An 18,341-nucleotide genomic window follows, 5' to 3' on the forward strand; every position below is an offset into this window, starting at 1 on the left:
CCTGATATAATGAATACAAGTCACATTGATTATTTGAAATGAAAACAGAGAATTAGATTTAATGGGGGATTAAGGTAGGTTTAATAAGGATAATTTATATATAATTTAGTATGCACAAATCTTGATGCTAAGGCATTCAAATCAATGCTAGCATAAACAAAAGGACAAAACTGGTCAATATACATTCTAACACATTGCTGTTAGTGGCAACTAGCCAAATTCATTCCGTCCAATCAAAATGCATGAGGTAGGCCGAAGTCACACTATCCTTACACATGTACTCACCGGCCACTTCATTAGGTCCACTTGTTCAACTGCAAACTGTACGCGTTAATGCAAATATCTAATCAGCCAATCAACTAAATGCATTTAGGAATGTAGACATGGTCAAGACGATCTGCTGAAGTTCAAACCAAGCATCAGAATGGGGAAGAAAGGTGATTTAAGTGACTTTGAACCTGGCATGGTAGTTGGTGCCAGACCGGCTGTTTTAAGTATTTCAGAAACTGCCGATCTACTGGGATTTTCACGCACAACCATCTCTAGGGTTTACAGAGAATGGTCCGAAAAAGAGAAAATATCCAGTGAGCGGCAGTTCTCCGGGCGAAAACGCCTTGTTGATGGCAGAGGTCAGAGGAGAATGGCCAGACTGGCTCGAGCTGATAGAAAGGCAACAGTAACTCAAATAACCACTTGTTACAACCGAGGTATGCAGAAGAGCATCTCTGAATGCACACCACGTCAAACCTTGAATTAGTTTTTCCCAATCTGGCTTCAGTCCAACAAAAGACATGGTTTCAGAGGGCTTGTTTTAAGAATGTTGTGTCGATTCACTGATCTAGTGTGCAGATCAAAACCAGAAGGCTGAGCCATCCATTGGAGATCAGTGAATCGGTATTGCATCAACACCTGATGTACCACCCTAGAGAACAGACAAAAAAACCAAAAGGCCAGAATTTATGGCCTTCACATTCACACATGAACAAATCAGTAACTATGAGCTGCACAATGGTATGCAAAGGTATTGGTACAGCAAAATTACCTTAAAATTACTCTGTCTTAAAATGTTTTAAGCTTTTTTTAAAGGTTTAAATTTGGGCACCAGTTCCACAGAGGGAACCTGCACTGATGACCTGGGCAGAAATACATCAAATGAGACTTAAAAACCAAAAAGTAAGTCAATCTTCAGTATTTTCGTCTTCTATTTAGACTTATATTTACAGATAGTAATTGCACTCACTGCTTCAGTCTGGTTCCGCCTGCAACACAATTTAGAAAAATGTATCCTGCGGTGGGTGGAGTACGTGTCCATCTCATTTGCATTTAGTATTCTGTATACAAATAAATTAGTACAGTATAGCTGTGCCTGGCTCATGAAACTCAATCTGTCAACCATAAATTAAGATTCAGTAATCACATAACCTGTTTCTCTCCATAAATGTTTTCAGAAACATATTTTAGTGGACCGTATAGGTGGACTAAGAGAGTTTATGAACAGGCTGCCAATGTTCTCCGGTTTGAAAATGTTGGGTCAAAACAAGCCAATCAGGTGCTGGCAATGTTCCGTTGTATTAAGTAAACTGATGAATTTGTGGGCGGAAACAATTCTCCGGATGGATATCTTGTGTGACATTTGAAATGAGGTAGTATTACTTTCAAATGGAAAATGTTCAAATGTTAGAGGGCAGCACAAAGGTGTTTTCTGCCAGTTTTTTCTGTGAAATGATATATCAGAAATGTTGAAAAAATGGAATGGATGAAAACATCTCATTATATAGTAGGCAAACAGACATGTTTACAGCTAGGGTGTAATTACCCTTTAAGATCTTATTTATGTTCATTTCTTTGCTAAATATGACAAAAAGACAGCCAGTGAGGTGAGACAGTTTGACTCTTTTCAAGATTTGGCAATGGGGTAAAACAATTTTACTTGCCAAACAAAATGCACCTTCAAACAAGCAAATATTTTCTACTTCCGAGAAAAAGAAATAAGATTTTAAGTCTCAAGAAGAAAACACTTAAGACAGACTTTTTTGCGATAAATATGGACAAGTGAGTCTTCATCCAACCAAAAGTACCATTCTCAACAAAAAGACAATAGCGTACACTAGCATACAAAAAGCACTACAAAATCAGCAGCAGGGTACTGGATATTGGCTTATGCAATTTTATTGAGGAGGAAAGAAAAAAAACAAAATAAAAATCAAGAGAGGAGCTCTTAGTTTATCAGTCAACCACTGACAGCTTTGCATCATTATTCAGTGCTACAAGAGTACAGTTTTGTGGAAGGTTGATTAACCAATAGCTCCATTCAAAAATCAAAACAGGGAACAGAAAAAAATAATAATAATAATACAAGTTACCCTAACAGTGGACCACCCACCCACCTCGTCCATTCTCAAATTTTTCAGCACAAGGTAAAACTGTATTTCTTTATTAACATGCATAAAATACAGTACTGTTTTCAGTTTTACTCCTTATGTGTTCCCCTGAAATTCTTTGCCAGGTCATTTATGGGCATAAAATGCGTGTTTTCCCCAAACAGGCCTCAGTTCTGTAATACTATTGCAGTGGAAAAGCTTACAAAAAGATGGATGCCTTTCCAGAAAGGAGGTGATCCTCAGAAAAAATGGGTATTGTGGCACGTGGAGCATCCTTGTTGGGTCTGTAGCATCTTCCGAAGTGGCCAGGAACACTTTTGTTTCTTCTTCTTTTTGTTGTCTTGGAAACAAGTGACTCTGGGGGGTAATATCTGCCTCTTTCTCAGACCGTCGAGACGGCACTCCGCCAAGAGTTCAGGACCACGTGTGACCGTTATAATTTGCGCTTTCTTTAAAAATTGAATTTGAAACTCAAGGGAGAAGAAGCTCGTCTTATCCGAAGACAGAAACTATATCTTCTTGTCAGAGCATATGAATGTGGGGGTGAAAAAAGAAACAATATGGTCTGATGTGTAAGAGCAGCCAAATAAGGTAACCAAAAAAGAACAATGTTTTAAAGTTTATTCCAGCAACAATGCATGTTCTTGCGTCTGCCACAAGGTGGCATCACATTGCATACTTTTGAGTCCATTCCCGAGCTATTCTGTTATACCTGCAAAGTGACACACATACAAACACACACAGGCACACAAAGTCAGAAAACGTTGGAATTCAATCTTGGCTAAAAATAAAAACAACAGGACAGCACTGGCTGACGGGACCATTGGCATGAAAACATCCTATCGAAAAGCGACATAACAGAAGTGCGGGACAGCATGCGGTCACGTTGTCACGGCGCCCGCAAAATTCTGATGTCCAGAGGTGCTCTGGCATGGACATGATTCAAGCAAAGAAAACTAATGGCATTCTGAGCGGAGAGTGTACAGTCACTCCTTGCAGGAAATTAATTCCACTCAAGAGCAGGCAATGTGGGTGATAGGGGGTATTGCGGAAGGGCCAAGGTACAGAAGGCATCTACCAGTAGACATTCAGATACTCAGCCCTAAGTAGCCCTGCAGACAGTGAAGCCCACCATCACCAGAGCTGAGAACGTACGCTGACACACTAAGACTGCTGTAATCTCTGGCTTGGCCAATCTTTCACAGATTGTAGTTCTCTCTTCTTTTTTTAAACTACATTTCCCACAAGCTCTAAAACCCAATGGGGCTCATTGAGTTCAGGGTTCCCTGATGGTATGTGACCTTAGTAACCCTGAAGAGCAGAAGAGACCAGGGCCCTGATCTGCTGTCCAAGGAGATTTCACTGCTCCAAACTCCAAAGCCTCCATGCCAGTAACTATGGAAACTCGCAGGCAGAACCAAGCAAGAAAGGGGGATGGCTGTATCATCGGCACCTTTTCTATTCATCACAGCATGCTCATTTACACTTCATTTATGCTCAGCAGTGGGACACCCGACTCCCTAACATTACTCTAGTGAGAGCGCAGACATGTTCCAGAACACTGGACCCAAACACACCTGTGACATGTTCTCAAACTGTATCCAAGGTACCTCCGTTATCAGGTGGTCTCCAACACACATTCTGTTATGCTGGCATGATGACAAAACTTATTATTTTCAACCGCATGCAAGTGTAATTTGTGTGTGGCTTTTATGTTTCATTTACAACCTCTGAATTGAAGGCTGGTGTGCAGTTTTTGAACTTTTGACCAGAAGTAACAAGTCCTTAAAGTCAAATACCACCACAATCTGGAGACAAACAAGGGTGCACTCTGCCCTAGCTCAGGTTCATAGGGTCTCACCACAGCCCCTTGACTCTATACCCTTTTTAAATCAAAGCAATTCACATAACCAGAGTAGGTGGCAGTACTAGACAGACAGTTGTTACCCCTGCAAGACCAGGTTAATCAAGCCCTATTGCAGAGTCTTTGTTAGGATGAAACCACGTGGTTTCCATGCAACACCACATACAATTACATCCATCACCATGCTGCAGCACCTTACCCTAAAGCACGGCATATTTCTCTGTCCATTCCCTGGCTAGTCTATTATACCTAATGAGGCAAAACGGTCTAGAGTTACAGTAAGCTGCTCCCTCCACAATATGTCCCAGTCACTTAATAATGAACTAACACATTAATTATGTCTGGTTCCTCGCGTGTCCTTGGATGAACCGATGTTGGTTCTCCTTGCTATAGGTCTTGCTAGCAGTGTAAAAGGTGAATTTTTTATTTTTTTAAAATCACGGTCCGGTCACAGCAAGCGAAATGCCAACCGCGTTTGCGGGCGAGAGGACCGGCGCCGATACTCACTTTTCGGTATCTGTTTTGTAGATGCGCGCAATCTCTGGCACTAGGGGGTCATCTGGGTTGGGATCACATAACAGTGAACAAATGGACAAAAGGACTGCGGACAGGAGGAGAGAGATCAGGTTAAAGCGTCTGCTTCTGTGCATGCAAACGGGGCATACGGCATATTACGTCACCACAGATGCAGCACATGACGTTGCCATGATGTAGCACGTTTGACTTGCTACATCATGGTGATGCCATGACATGACTATTTGCAGTTGTCATAACATGACTATTAGCAGTTACTGATAGAAGCGCTTGTAGATTTCTATGCATTGATTGTGAAGGTGCTACAAAGTGCTAATGAAGACTGCAAACAGCTCATTCACTCCAACCAAATCACAACAGACATACATGAAGAGCTCTCAGCATTCTGATCTCACATTAAAATATTATATTTATATGTACATTTTCAATAATCCAGAGCTGAAATGCAGCTCTGGATTATTGAGATTCATACAGATTTTTAAACAATTAATGGGGGCATTACCAAGATAAGTGGACGTCCCTCTACAGTTCACTCAAATCAAAGTCTACTGATGGAAAATGGAACAAAAAGAATGATGGTTGATGCCAGACATTCTATAATTGTGGGACATGTCTTACCTTTAGAAATAGTTAATGCTGGAGACCACTGTGATCTAAGAATATCGAGACAGATGCTGCCATTACTGTTAATATTTGGGTGATAAATTCTTGTCGTAAATGCAACCTAGAAGAAAACAAAAAATAAACTGAATTTCCAAAAAGTCAGCCAGCAAGATCAAGGTGTCAGTATGTTTCTGTATTCTAAAGACCCCAGCGACAGAACAAGTTTGACATACACAGACACTTATACAGTTAATTTATATTACTTTTTATAAAAACAACCTTTTTTATTTAATTTGTTGGGGTTTATCAGGAAGGCTTTTTCACTCTACTTGCCTTAGGAGGTTTAAAAGGGTAATCTGTGGGAAAATGAATTGTCAAGAAGAAAACACCACCTTGATATGGACTGTCATTCTGAGGGGAGAAGAAAGAAGAGGGTCACAAAGCAGTGGTCAAAACAAACGATGGCTGATTTCGTAAACGTGCAAACGGTCGTAGAACTTACAGGTCCCATGATTGTAGCTTGCCAATGGAACACTGCAACGAAAGAACGTGAGCTCAGTTAGACAAGGGGGCGTTAGCCGGGCGTTATGACTGACGGAGAGGAGCGGGGCGGGGCTTACTGTCATCTCCAACTGGGCCTGCAGAACACTGTGCCGGAGGATCGCGCGCCAAGTCGTTCAGTTCCTGCCACGAGAGAGAAAGAGAAACTGAGACCGAGATGCCAACACAGCTCCTCACCACGTCACCCTCTAGGAACTCGCCCCTACCCGATTGCCCACTGGTATATTTCCATTCACTGTTAAAAGAGCAAAATAGTGATCGGTACCTGAATTCTTTTGACGAATTACTAGGCTGTGTCGTCCTTTGCGTGAAATTAAAATGTCTTCAGACGGGTTTCAGTTTCTCGCTAAATACTGGCATGATTTAAAAACTGGAAAAATAACTACCTTGGTGATGTCGGGTACAATAATGCTGACCGATTTCTGATAAGCGGTTTCTCTGTATTCCAATGTTCCCTGTAACTGTAAAATACACAGTGTATATTTTACACTGCTGAGATTGTTTAACTGCCAAAAGGTCAACTTCTAAAGTTTTCCGGTCTTAAAATCTCAACAAGAAGCTGGCAACCTGAAAGTGTAAATATAGCCTATGAATATCCAAAATATACACAATATGTGCAATAGCAGTGTAAATGTTACGGTCTAACCAGTGAGACACTGGAACCACATAAATTAACCCGCAGAATCAGTACATTCTTTTAATCAACCTGACATCAAGGAAATATGCACAAAATTTGCGTTTCTGGCAACTGACATTCCTGATGGGTTCATATCGCTGAAATTTCTAAATAAAATCAATGCTTCATAACCATTGTTATTTGCAGTGTTTGTGAGAGTGAAAGAAAGTGGGTAAGAGGGGGGTGGGGGCAGCAGCACAACGCTCTGGTGCATTTTTATTTCTGTGGTTCATCTGCAGGAAGGACACAGCCAGAAAGTCAGCAGCAAAGCCAATCAAAACAGAGCTCCCAGGCGCACGAGCATACTATTATCTGCTATAAGGTTGGGCCAGTGCTTTTCCCCATCTCTTACTAGAGGGCCAAAAGTTTGGAGGTGGGAACACTTTCAGGAGAATGTCAAAAATACTAAAAACACTTTCTAGAATTTTAGAACAATCTGGACCGCATTTATATAGGCTAGCGCTTTTATCCAAAGCGCTTTACAATTGATGCCGCTCATTCACCTTCAGCACAGTGAGTTTCACAGATTTGTGGTGGACGTTAAAGGAAGGTGATTGCGCTTGCAAGAAGCTGTTACAGCAAGGCTCAATATTAGGGCTGAGACAAGTAGGCTAATCGATATGACTGATTCGTTTTTTACACATCTAAATCGATATGGCGCTTGTGCTTTATACCAATGTAAATGCACTCATTGGTATACTCACTGCCGGTGCCGCCAACAACAAAGAACGCTACAGTAGCTGGAGGACACAGGCCTAAATCATGCTTAGAAACATAACTGGTCAACAGATGTAAAATGTCAAGGACCTGATTGGAACAAGCTGCCAGATCGCAGGGGAAAAGCATTTAAATGTTTCAAAAGTGACAGAGTACAGTGTCTCAGAAGAAGAACCAGTCCAATATTTTAACCCCTGACCATTTTGTAATTGAAACTTATGGAGGAATGCTGCCAAATTATTATAGGAATACATCCATGTTTTAGCAGTGTAAAGAAATCTTGATTGTAATCTCATTTCTAGTCAGGTGACGCATAATTACATAAGAAGCCATGGGGTAGGATGTCTTGGGGGCATTTCTGATGACTGTCACAGCTAGCATGCAAACATTTAGCCTACATCAGGAATTAAATCATTGTTTAATTTTACGAGATCATTGGTATGCGCCCAAATTTGAATATCACACAAAGTAAAGTTAATTTCATTGCATAACATATCCTAACTATGGCAGGAAATGGCATCGATTCAGTGTCAGATATTTGTAAAAGCCTGAAAATATTGTGCACGTGTTCTTGGTGCCGTTATGTTGTTTAGCAAGAAGACAACTGGGTCTTGTAAACATAAGCCAGCTACACTCCCACAAGCTTACCATCTTCACCACTAAAAGCATGACCTGTTGAAGCGCTGACAAAAACGATCTAGCCACTTTTTCATTAGAGATGCGCTGACACCCCTCTCATAGAATTAACATCAGTTAGTGGTTATAGTGGGGTGCTGAGGCTATTGGGCTAGTTTGAAACCTGGGCCTAATGCAATGTTTCCGATTGCAAATGTACAACAAATCAATCGGCTAAATTACTTTCCATCTCATCTTGAATGATTAAGTTATATTTTTCCATTTCAAACACAAGGCCACAATTCTTAATTTCAGCAGAGAAAAGGATTAACCCATATAAAACCCTATTCCTTTTCAATCAATTCAACCTACTTAAAATAGACAGATTAATGATGTAGCTATGATGATGCAGGACTCTGAAATAAAAAATCCACCTACTTGAGAGACAGCATGCTCATAAATTTACCTGGGCCTTCTCAGGACAGAGACGAGCATGGACTGTCGAAAGGCAACAGCTCCAATAACCAATGAACAGAGGCATTACAGTGCATTACAGGCATTTAGCTTATCCAGAGCGACTTACACAACTTTTTACATAGCATTTACAAGGCATCCATTTATACAGCTGGGTATATATTGAGGCACTGCAGATTGGGTACCTTGCTCAAGGGTACAACGGCAGTGCCCCACCCAGGAATCGAGCCTGTGACCTTTAGGTTACAAGACCATCTCCTTACCCATTAGACTACACTGCCGCCCTGCTCGGACTCTGAGTGGGGCTATACAAGTCAGGTTGTTCAGAGGGATAAGCCAGTATGTGTGCTGGCTATGGGAAATAAAATATTTTTGTATATCGTTTCATGAGTTAATGTATATTGCCCACCTCATTTACACACATATATTTTCTTATTTGAAAAAGGCATTTAAATTAAGCCACCTATAGAGGGGTCACACAGTTGTTGAGGGTGGTGAAGGCCCTCATTATTACGTGCCACTCCAGTTTGAGTAATGTATTGGGAGCAGCAAATGGCTGAGTGGTATGCAGTGACTGAGAGGGCCTGACAGCACTCACAGAACTGCTGCATTGGCACCAACAGTGGCAGCTATTTAGAGGACTGCATTTCTTTTTTAGGGTGAAGGGAATGCAAGGACAGCCCCTCCAGGGACCCGGCTCTTCAGTGGGCGGGGCTTGTAAGTTGGGCGGAGCTTCAGTCTCCAGGCCCACCATGTTCTGCTATGCAATAAATAAGCCCCCCTCTGCACAACTGCCCAGCCTTATGCCTAACCACAGGGTTCGTCTTCCTCTACTTGTGAACAAACTGCATGTGTAGGCCTGTTCTTCGTGAACTACGAGTTTGATTTTTAATAGGCGTATGTTTCAACTTTGCTGTTTTACACCGCAATGAAAAAAGTACTTGCAAAACGGATTTCATTCCAGCCAAACTGCCCCCTTTCGTTGAACCCTTCAGCTTCAATTCCCTTTATTTCTCTGGAAACACCATTTAAAGCACATCATTTGTTTTAACCCTGTCATGATTACAAAAGCCAAAAGCATAGTGCAGAATGTAGTACTACTGGTCCAGCTGTTTGTGTTTCGTGGAAATTTACACTCCTGCTTCGATCCGTGATGGTGGCTATCTTACAAGTGATGTGTGAACAGACATTTGCGATTCCTTAGTGAGGCTCCGTACTTTATTTGATCAAAATGAAATGAAACAAGCTGGTAACTAACAGTCAAAATCCAGCCAACCAAAACCCAGGGAGACGAGACACCAGAACCAGAGCGAGTATTGCCTTTGACAGTGGTCACTTCAAGTTCACAGGACAGAACCCAGGGGTTTGGTGGATTTTGGGCCCAATGGGAAAAACAGTCCAGTACGGAAGCAGTCGGACACTGCATAACAGAATGGAGAATGAACAATACGCAGCACACTGCATTAGCTACATACTACACTAAACATGCAGAGGAATCTGGTGGATGCTATATTCAAAGTCAAAGTTTTCCTGAAAGCAAGCACTCAGACTTGTGTGCTGCCTTTACAAACTGATTTTAATCAAATTATGTTATTTCCTGTCCTTGAAAGCCATATCCTGTAGTTATATATTTTTACTGTGCCAAAACGAAGTAAAATTATCCCACAAATATTGTGTTCACGCCATCCTGAAACATTATGAGGCTTCCGATGGTGAACAACTGCAGGTCGTTAAAATCTGGCCGTGGAAATGAGCAAATAAGATTCTCACAAAAGATGAGATGTAGCCTATTACGTTGCCTTTAGAATAAAAGATCCTGCTGTACCATGCCTTTCATCAATGCATACTTTGACCGAAACTGAACACACTTGCAAATGTCAAGTGTCAAAAGAACACTTGCAAATTGGTCCTTGTAAAAGATTTACTGGGAAGAACAAACCTACATTATTATTCCTACCTATAAAATTGTGTTTTTTAAAAAAAGTTAATGATATCCCAAAATGTCTTAAATATTTTAAAGACTGCCTACATATTATTACTGCATCATAACATTTTATCGACTTAAATAGCTAAAATTTAACCAAGTGTATACAGACTTTAAGTTTCTTTACATAGGTTTAATTAGGAAAGCTTGGCTCATTACAAGATACCTCACACTCTACATTGGTAGAGTGACCAGGTGCACACTACAACCAAGTTAGCGACATTAGTGACACAGCTGGTATCAAAGCTACTACTTAGTGTTAATTAGCTACATCATGACCATTGTGCCAAATTATCAGGGAATCAGCTGTTATACCTGTTATGCATATTTAGTAAGCAAGCAGGCTACAATGATTTTAACATGAATATGTCACGTTTACGTTGGCTACATATAGCATTTAATATAGTCGCCATTTTAAATTAACAGTGGTTGATTAATGGTTGTTTTCCTGCACAGTCTTATCAAGAGCTTATTAGCACATGGACCAGGTTGCAAGGAATTGTCAGTTAGCTAGCTAGCTAGACTAGACTAGCTAATATAAGTGCTGCAATACTTCAAGAATGCAGCTAACGCTAAGCAGCAATACGGCCAGCCTATAAGCTAGCTAGCTAGCCAATCAACTATATAGCGTTAGTGATTTAATATAAAATGGAAAATGTGTAGTTAATAAAAATATCATTTTAAACTCCACCATTTCTCACAATTCGGACAAAATAACAATGTCCAACAAACAGCTGAAAACGAGGGTAGGCAATATGCTGCACCAACGGAGTGAAACTTGAACTTCCGGCGTAAATGAGAATTGGAAAACTATATTAACACTAGTTGGCAGCGTTGGCAAGTTAGCCAGTCGCTGAGCACCACTTCGCATGCGAAATAGCTAGCTAAGAAGTCGAGGACCTCCCAGCTGAGGCGCCCCGCGACGCAGATTGAACGCAGCAAACTGACAACAACCAGTCTCTTCTGTAGCCTACTGTTGTTTGACGAGTACGTGGTAGTTGACCAGAAAACTGTCAAGACTAGTTAGTGCCAGTTTAAACCGATGTGCGAATCGAGGTAGACAGAGAACAAGCTAGCAGTTGTCAGATAGCTACCCCTCCATAATCAAACCAACAAACTGAATAATTAGAACAAGCACCATGTAGCTTGTTACATTTAAGAAAACACGACTTCTGTTCAGCCAAAATTTACCTTGTGAATTCGTTTCAGCGCCATTCTTGCCTCACTGTGGGGTCGCCGAGAAATGGGGGTAACGTTAGCTAGCTAGGGTAACGTATCTCTAATCTGCTCTGAATTGTGTTGGCCAGGCAAAATACAAGAAAAACAGCCACTGTTAATATGCAGAGCTCACAAAATAAATAGTGACCCAGATACAACCACCAGTCACTGGGTATTCTTCAGTCACTTATCATCAGCCTTTGTGTGGCTACTTGCTAATCGCTTCCTCCAAGCTCAACCTCTCTTCCCCAAGTCTTTTCTCCGCAGTTTTTCCACAAGATGTCTACTTCTGCCGGAACTACACACATCCAGGCAACTGGGCAAACCTCATATCCGTCCGCCCCTACTGCACCACACAACGTCAAAGAAGAGAGAACGGAACCTAGGGAAACAGTTCTGTGAAGGACACATTGATAGGCGGTTATCAGGTGTCTTGCTGTACGTGCAGTATCTTTGGGGCGTGACATGGGGTAACATCCAGGCCACAGCCTTCGCGGAAAAAAACAGCGAAACTTTTTTTCATTATTATTCTCTTTTTATTCTTTTACAAATGTAATGGCTTATGATACAGTTTTTTTGTTTAATTGCGATTGTGATTGTAGAGCACATGAAATATAGAACTGTACAGAACATGCTCAAGCCAACAAAACAAGTTAATGGATGGAATTAACCTCTGCTATATCACATTAAACAATGAAAGTGGCATTCATTTTTGTGAAGATGTGATTTATAGTCACTGCTCACTGGCTATGAAATACATTTATCAAAAGTGTCAGTCCTCTTTCCCTAATAGTTTAAAACAGGTCAATTTGACCTAAACTGCACACAACAATTTTGTATGTCGACGGTTCATGAATAAAAATTAACAAATGAAATACATACATTTAAAAACATTAAAGTATACCAGGACAAGAAAAAAAAAACAGTAAAACAAAATAACTTCAAGGGGGCACTGGCACCCTACACTTTTTCAGAGATATTACATCATCTGGTTTAACTGCTGTGAGCAAAGGACTACAGTTTCATGGACAGTTTAGATAAACAAAATATGTTTTTGGCACCAACTGACCAATGTATCTTGGGGGAAACAACCTCAAATCAAGACATTATCAAGTCATTTACCTTCATTATGAAGTTACCACATCATACAAGTATCCAATTGCCTCAGCTATCTCTGACTTTTAAATAAATGCATTGGTTTGAATTTGAATACTCTTTTATTTTTCAAAGAGGAAATGGGGAAACAAATCTGTGATGGACTTCATTTTCTGCATTTCGGCACAACCTTTTAGGGCATGCAAAATAAATACCAGGACCAGTCATTGGTCACGTTACTGGTTTTGCATGTGCTAAAAGGTTTTATAGTATAAAGGTCTTATGCTGCATTTACGTCATATGGGAGAAAGCTGAATGATCAGAAGACTTAATTGCCCTGCCTTGGAAGTGTTCATGCATTGTACACTCTTTGGGAAACTGAACATGGTGGTCCTGTGTAAAATAAATATAAAATTGTGTATAAAAATAAAATATTAACACATACGATATGATTTTCTCTTCTTGAAAGGTTGGCAAGTTTGTCATTGTGGAAGCCATTTTTCTTGCTATATTCACACAATTCTGTGATTTTTACTGCCAGGTCGGAGAAATCGGAGACGTCAGGCAGTTCCCATATTTCCTACTTACAACTCAGAGGTCAACTTGAACGTTTTTTCCTAGTCAGAAGGTGATAATTTAGGTAACTCCTATATTACGTGAAAGCAGCATTAGTAAATCAGGCCCTCAGTGAGGTTGCCTCCACTGCACCCAGAAACACCTACAGGGCTTTTGGGTAGTTTTATTTGGTTCTCTCTGAGTCTCATTAAAATGACAGTTATAAACCAAACAATCACACTCACTATATGAACCATTTTGATCAGTCAAGTTTTTGTCCCATTTACATACCTCTGTCCTTTATCTGCTAATAAGACAGACAGAGAATGGCATCCTCAGTAATTCCAAAGATCTGGAAATGACAGCAGCAATATGCAATATACCAATTTCTTAATTATTTATATGAATGTACTGCTATAAGTTCAAAACATAATTCATCTGCTGTTTATTTCACAATCTCATCAGTTCCTTCTTCTGCATCTTTCTTTGTCTTCCTGGTCTGCCTTTTGCCTTCCCGCTCTTTTTCCTTTTCTGTTTATCATCTGCTAGTACATTCAAACAAATGTCTTTCAATACCCTTCTCTGTTCTGAAAACAGGAAACGGCGAAGAGTGGCCATGCTGGATTGTTCTTCTTCTGTATTTGCCAATTCGAGGAGGCCCTGTTGAGAAATTCCCTTCAGCGATGGCTTTGTATCCATGGCATCTCTCAGTGCTTTACGCAGCTGTGTTTTAACATGGCGCGTGGTCCCCTTCACCGCACCCAGAAGCACCTGTAGAGCTTTTGGGTATATCTGGTTCAATCTGAACTTCAATAAAACTTCAGTCATAAACCATGCAATCATGCACACTATGTCTTGTGACCCCCTCAAAGCTTCACTGCTGAACTTTTTCAAACAATCAAGTTTTTGGTGATTTTGCATAACTTTGCTTTCTAATAGCTCACACAGAATGTCCTGCACTATGTTCATAATGGGAATGGCATACTCATGGATGCTGTAACTTTTACCATCCTTCTCATAGGGGTAGCCACCAGTGTGCAAGGAAACTAGCTGGCAGTGGTCTTGGAATACCGGAGAGCCAGAGGACCCATACAAGAAACTTGTATCATAGGTCATTAGACGGGGATTCTCCATTTCTTTAAAGTCCCATTTTCCCTTCAGCAAGGACCCTGCTATTGCTGCCATGTGTCCAGGGTTCTCTGCAAAATACTTGTCAAAAGCCATGTTTCGTTTTTCATATTCAGTGATGAAAGCAACAGCCATTTTTTTCACACCCCCCTGTGGGTGTCCAATGATACAGATTTGACCCTTGTGTGGAGAATGGCTGCACTTACTAAGAAGACCTGGAGGCAACAGGCCTGAGGGCAGGTTTTCCAGTGAGCCTGCCAGCTGCAGTAAAGCATAGTCCAGGAAATGGTTTGAGCTGTCACAACCAAATCGATATGCAGTCAAGGTTTCCTCAACGGGAATATGCCCCACAATATTCAAAAGTGACAGCTCTTCAAATTTGACTGTAACAGGCTGTGAAAGCTGTTGCATGTTGCCATTTATGATATCCCTGACAACATGAGCATTTGTCAGAATGAATTTCTCAAATAGAAGGAAGCCTGTACCACAGGCCGTGCCGTTAATGCACACTTCACAAACAGATTTTCCCAGTTCAAGCAAAGTCTTAATTTTTGTCATTTCTATTGTATGTGTCATTTTCCCTAAGTTCTGGAAGTCCTCTCTTTCTGTCACACCGTGGATCTAGAAGGAAGGTATAGAATTTTTTAGCAACCAAGCACGATCCTTTAGGAATACATAACAAGACATATGATTCAAGCTGCTTAATGTCTTGCGTCGCCTTCTCATAAGCAGAGTGCAAAACAGAATAAGAAGAAGATGATTCATTATTTTACCCCTAGGTACTTCTTATTGTCGGTCAGTCTTCCACCTCTCCGAGTTTTCAGTTTCTGTGACAGATATGAGGATGGTGTCATGTCAATCATTTGCCCAGCAGCAGTTTTTAAGCAACATATATTTCTTTTTAAATCTGAGACAGTACTTCAAAGTTGACAGTAACAAACTGAAAAAGCCCATGCTGCCGTCAAAGACATTCCGAATGAAACCTAAGAGGAGTCCAATAAAATATTGGTTCTTGATTTCCTAACAACAATTTTGCATACATTATGACAATACTCATTGTATTATTATTATTATTACTATTATTATTATTGCTGTTACTACCACAAGTCCTTCTTCTACAATTAAGAATAGAAAGAACAATTTTACCGATTTCATAATTTTAGCACTCCAAGATTTCTTTTTCTGTAAGAGAATAGAAAATATCTGTGAGACACAACAAAATAAATATCAACTCAATTCTTACAGTTTAAAAAAATGTAAAATATTTGACAATAACTCAGGCTGAAATAGTCTAAAATGAAGGAACAAAGGAAGCAGAACAGAGGACAGAAAATAAGATTTTAGCTATAAACAAAGCTTTAAAACTTTGAAAGGGCTTGTCAGCTTGATTCACCTTCAGGTATTGCGTAATCCTTGTCTGTTTTGTAGCTGGAAGTCTCAAAGTGAATGGTTTCTGTAGGAAATGAGAAATAACACTAAACTCAGTGAAAGACAACAGTGTATAAAGGAATGTTTTTATTTAAATTATTTCAACTTTAATGCATGTTTTCGATTGTCAGTTTTTGTGTGCATAGAAAACACACTTCAAATAACTCCAAGTAACTTGGACAGAATGGTTAATTTATGTTATATATTTTATATAATTTTTATAGCAGTTATTATCAAATAAGTATTAGTTTAAAATTTGTATTGGCACTTCTTTTATTGAGCGCAGCAGTCTCATGTTGCATGAGCCATAGGAACTAGTGCAAACTAAAAATAATATTCAAGTCATTTTTTGAAGAATAATCTAGTAACATATACACATAGAGTACAACTTCATAATGGAGACATAATGTTGCTGATTTGCAAACTGATTTGGAGTTATGCTTGCACACATCATATAGATGAATAGACCATAAAAATACACCATATAATCCCTGTTTCTGCCAAATATAAGTTTAGAACATCCCAGGCCCTTTACTTTATTTTAGCAACATATTTGGAGTGAAACATTTTAAACTATCACGCATATGAGTGCTTAGAGCACACACAACACAGGCTCCTCAAGCAGATCCCATTTGTGTCTCATAACATCTGGATTTTCCACCACCTGAATTAAATAAATTTCCTCCAGTATTTTTTATTTGGATGCCAACTGGGAGTAGTACCTGTGCATAATACATTTATGCAAAACGAAACAATAGTCTTACTTTGATACTTTGAGGTCATTTGATCATATTGCAAAAATGCAACAGTGGTAGCACTGTCCCTATGTTCTCTAAGGAATATGTTATGATTGTGTCACCATTCTATGTTGACAACAATACCATGACACGTGTAGACTTGTGCATGCATGCACACAAGACAGTGTAGAAAATCCAACAACAGGTTGCTCACTGCCAAGTGAAGACAACATGAAGATACAGCAAACACTGCAGTACTGGATATACAAACAATAGCTACAAATATGATGTCTGCCTCTGCTACACAGGTCACAAGAGCTTCCTTCAGTATCACACTGAACAGGGCAGCATGGACACATATGAATACAAACAATATGATTATTTGAGGAATTAAAGTATGCAATAAGAATAAAATTTCAACATGTGTTTGTTCTTATCATTGCAAATGAACAAGTTTTATTTGCGATGAACAAAGTATTAAAACTGGCACAACTGTCTTTTGAGTATTGTTACTGGGAAGCATAATGACTATGTCTGCTACCACTTCAGCCAAAAATAGCATATCCTGTGTATATCCTGAGAAGTTGTCTATGACCATGAAGTGCACTTTTTGTACGTCGCTTTGGATAAAAGCGTCTGCCAAATGAATGTAATGTAATGTAATGTAAATAGCATTTTTTCAACATGTTTAGAAACTTGGAATGAAACATAAAAATGATCATTTAAAAATATATTCCTCATCAGAGGCCTCCTACAACAAGTTACAACGAGTTATTTTTTTCTAATTCCAATAATGTCTGAGTCTCACAGTGTTAAATTATATATCTTTATTTTTCAATTCTGGAATTAATAAAAAAATATTTTTTCCAATGAGCAATCTCTTTGAACTACCAAGCTACATTTCCTTAAAATATTCAGAGATTCTCAGTACTTCATTGGGACACTGAAGTTTAAAAGTGCTTACCTTAAAAGTGCCTGCCATTGTCTTGCACTTTGCTGAAGGAGGAAGCAGAGCTGGGCTATAAAAAGAAATATGCAGAAACACTGTTGAAAGCAAGTAAAATGCACTACTCGTCAGACACACACATACATAAATCCATTCTGGAATCTGATCCATGACAGCAAACAACATCCTTTAGACCCCCGTTCAGATGTTGCTGGTCTTACCTGATAGCTTTCTGTGCAAACTTGCAACTTATGCACGTCCCAGGTTGTTAAAACTTAAATAATGAAGATATTAAACATTAGAGATGTTCAGAGAGGCTGCAGATACTGTAACTTGTAGAAAAATAAATGGAGGGACAGAGGCATAAAATAAGGAAATATTTGCACCAATCATTTAAAAAGGCGGGAATAGTAAACCAATCACGTGTAACATGGGGAGGGATAAGGACTATTTTTCAGTGGAGGGAATGAAAAAGGATAGGAAAATGGTAATGCTTGTAAGCCATTTTGGAATGGTTAGAGTTTAGATTTGTTGGCAGGGAGAAAAGCACATGTTTATCTGACATTTAATTTCAAAACCTGTAACTGGAATATTTAGGGCAATTTATAAGTAAGAGTGGGGAAAGGTACTATAGAAACATGACATACCCAGAGATAACCTGATGGGTATGCTTTTGTGCTAGGCAGCATACATGTATCTCGGAGTCAATGCCTGGAACCAGCACCCCTTGTTTTTAACTCAGAGGTCTAAAACTTGTTACGGGTAAAGATGGCAGAGGCCCGGAGATGAGAATAAAAGCTGAAATGTGGAGTCATTTTTGGAAAG

At 39.7% G+C, this 18,341-nt stretch overlaps 2 protein-coding genes across 4 annotated transcripts; both read right to left on the bottom strand.

The window, feature by feature from the left end:
* Positions 1-2,144: 2,144 nt before the first annotated feature.
* Positions 2,145-11,999, bottom strand: LOC135259656 (ubiquitin-conjugating enzyme E2 D2-like). 2 transcript variants are annotated; one of them, XM_064344249.1, is made up of 8 exons: positions 11,601-11,999; positions 6,003-6,066; positions 5,885-5,916; positions 5,716-5,793; positions 5,398-5,503; positions 4,753-4,846; positions 4,445-4,494; positions 2,145-3,093 (listed from the first exon to the last, which is right to left on the bottom strand). In XM_064344249.1, the coding sequence occupies exons 1-7, from the start codon at positions 11,622-11,624 to the stop codon at positions 4,446-4,448; spliced, it is 447 nt and encodes a 148-aa protein (XP_064200319.1). In that variant the 5' UTR covers positions 11,625-11,999; the 3' UTR covers positions 2,145-3,093; position 4,445. The 2 variants fall into 2 exon arrangements, with proteins under 2 accessions (XP_064200319.1, XP_064200320.1); XM_064344250.1 differs by lacking the exon at positions 4,445-4,494 and having other exon boundaries at positions 11,601-11,991.
* A 163-nt stretch (positions 12,000-12,162) lies between these two features.
* On the bottom strand, positions 12,163-17,862 carry LOC135259655 (serine protease FAM111A-like). Of its 2 annotated transcripts, XM_064344247.1 has the most exons (6): positions 17,738-17,862; positions 17,535-17,589; positions 15,799-15,858; positions 15,552-15,587; positions 15,179-15,232; positions 12,163-15,026 (listed from the first exon to the last, which is right to left on the bottom strand). In XM_064344247.1, the coding sequence occupies exons 2-6, from the start codon at positions 17,550-17,552 to the stop codon at positions 13,728-13,730; spliced, it is 1,467 nt and encodes a 488-aa protein (XP_064200317.1). In that variant the 5' UTR covers positions 17,553-17,589; positions 17,738-17,862; the 3' UTR covers positions 12,163-13,727. The 2 variants fall into 2 exon arrangements, with proteins under 2 accessions (XP_064200317.1, XP_064200318.1); XM_064344248.1 differs by lacking the exon at positions 15,552-15,587.
* Positions 17,863-18,341: the final 479 nt, after the last annotated feature.

Source organism: Anguilla rostrata, chromosome 7, assembly GCF_018555375.3.
Source record: "Anguilla rostrata isolate EN2019 chromosome 7, ASM1855537v3, whole genome shotgun sequence".
NCBI lineage: Eukaryota > Metazoa > Chordata > Actinopteri > Anguilliformes > Anguillidae > Anguilla > Anguilla rostrata.

Excerpts from the sequence above, each read along its gene's own strand:
- LOC135259656 (XM_064344249.1), bottom strand. The coding sequence starts at position 11,624 with ATGGCGCTGAAACGAATTCACAAG. Across the intron at positions 5,917-6,002 it reads AGGCCCAGTTGGAGATGACA|TGTTCCATTGGCAAGCTACA; the intron begins GTAAGCCCCGCC and ends CTTTCGTTGCAG. Across the intron at positions 4,847-5,397 it reads AGCATTAACTATTTCTAAAG|TCCTTTTGTCCATTTGTTCA; the intron begins GTAAGACATGTC and ends TCCTGTCCGCAG.
- LOC135259655 (XM_064344247.1), bottom strand. Across the intron at positions 15,588-15,798 it reads GGATTACGCAATACCTGAAG|AAAAAGAAATCTTGGAGTGC; the intron begins GTGAATCAAGCT and ends ATTCTCTTACAG. Across the intron at positions 15,233-15,551 it reads GTGCTAAAATTATGAAATCG|AAACTGAAAACTCGGAGAGG; the intron begins GTAAAATTGTTC and ends TATCTGTCACAG.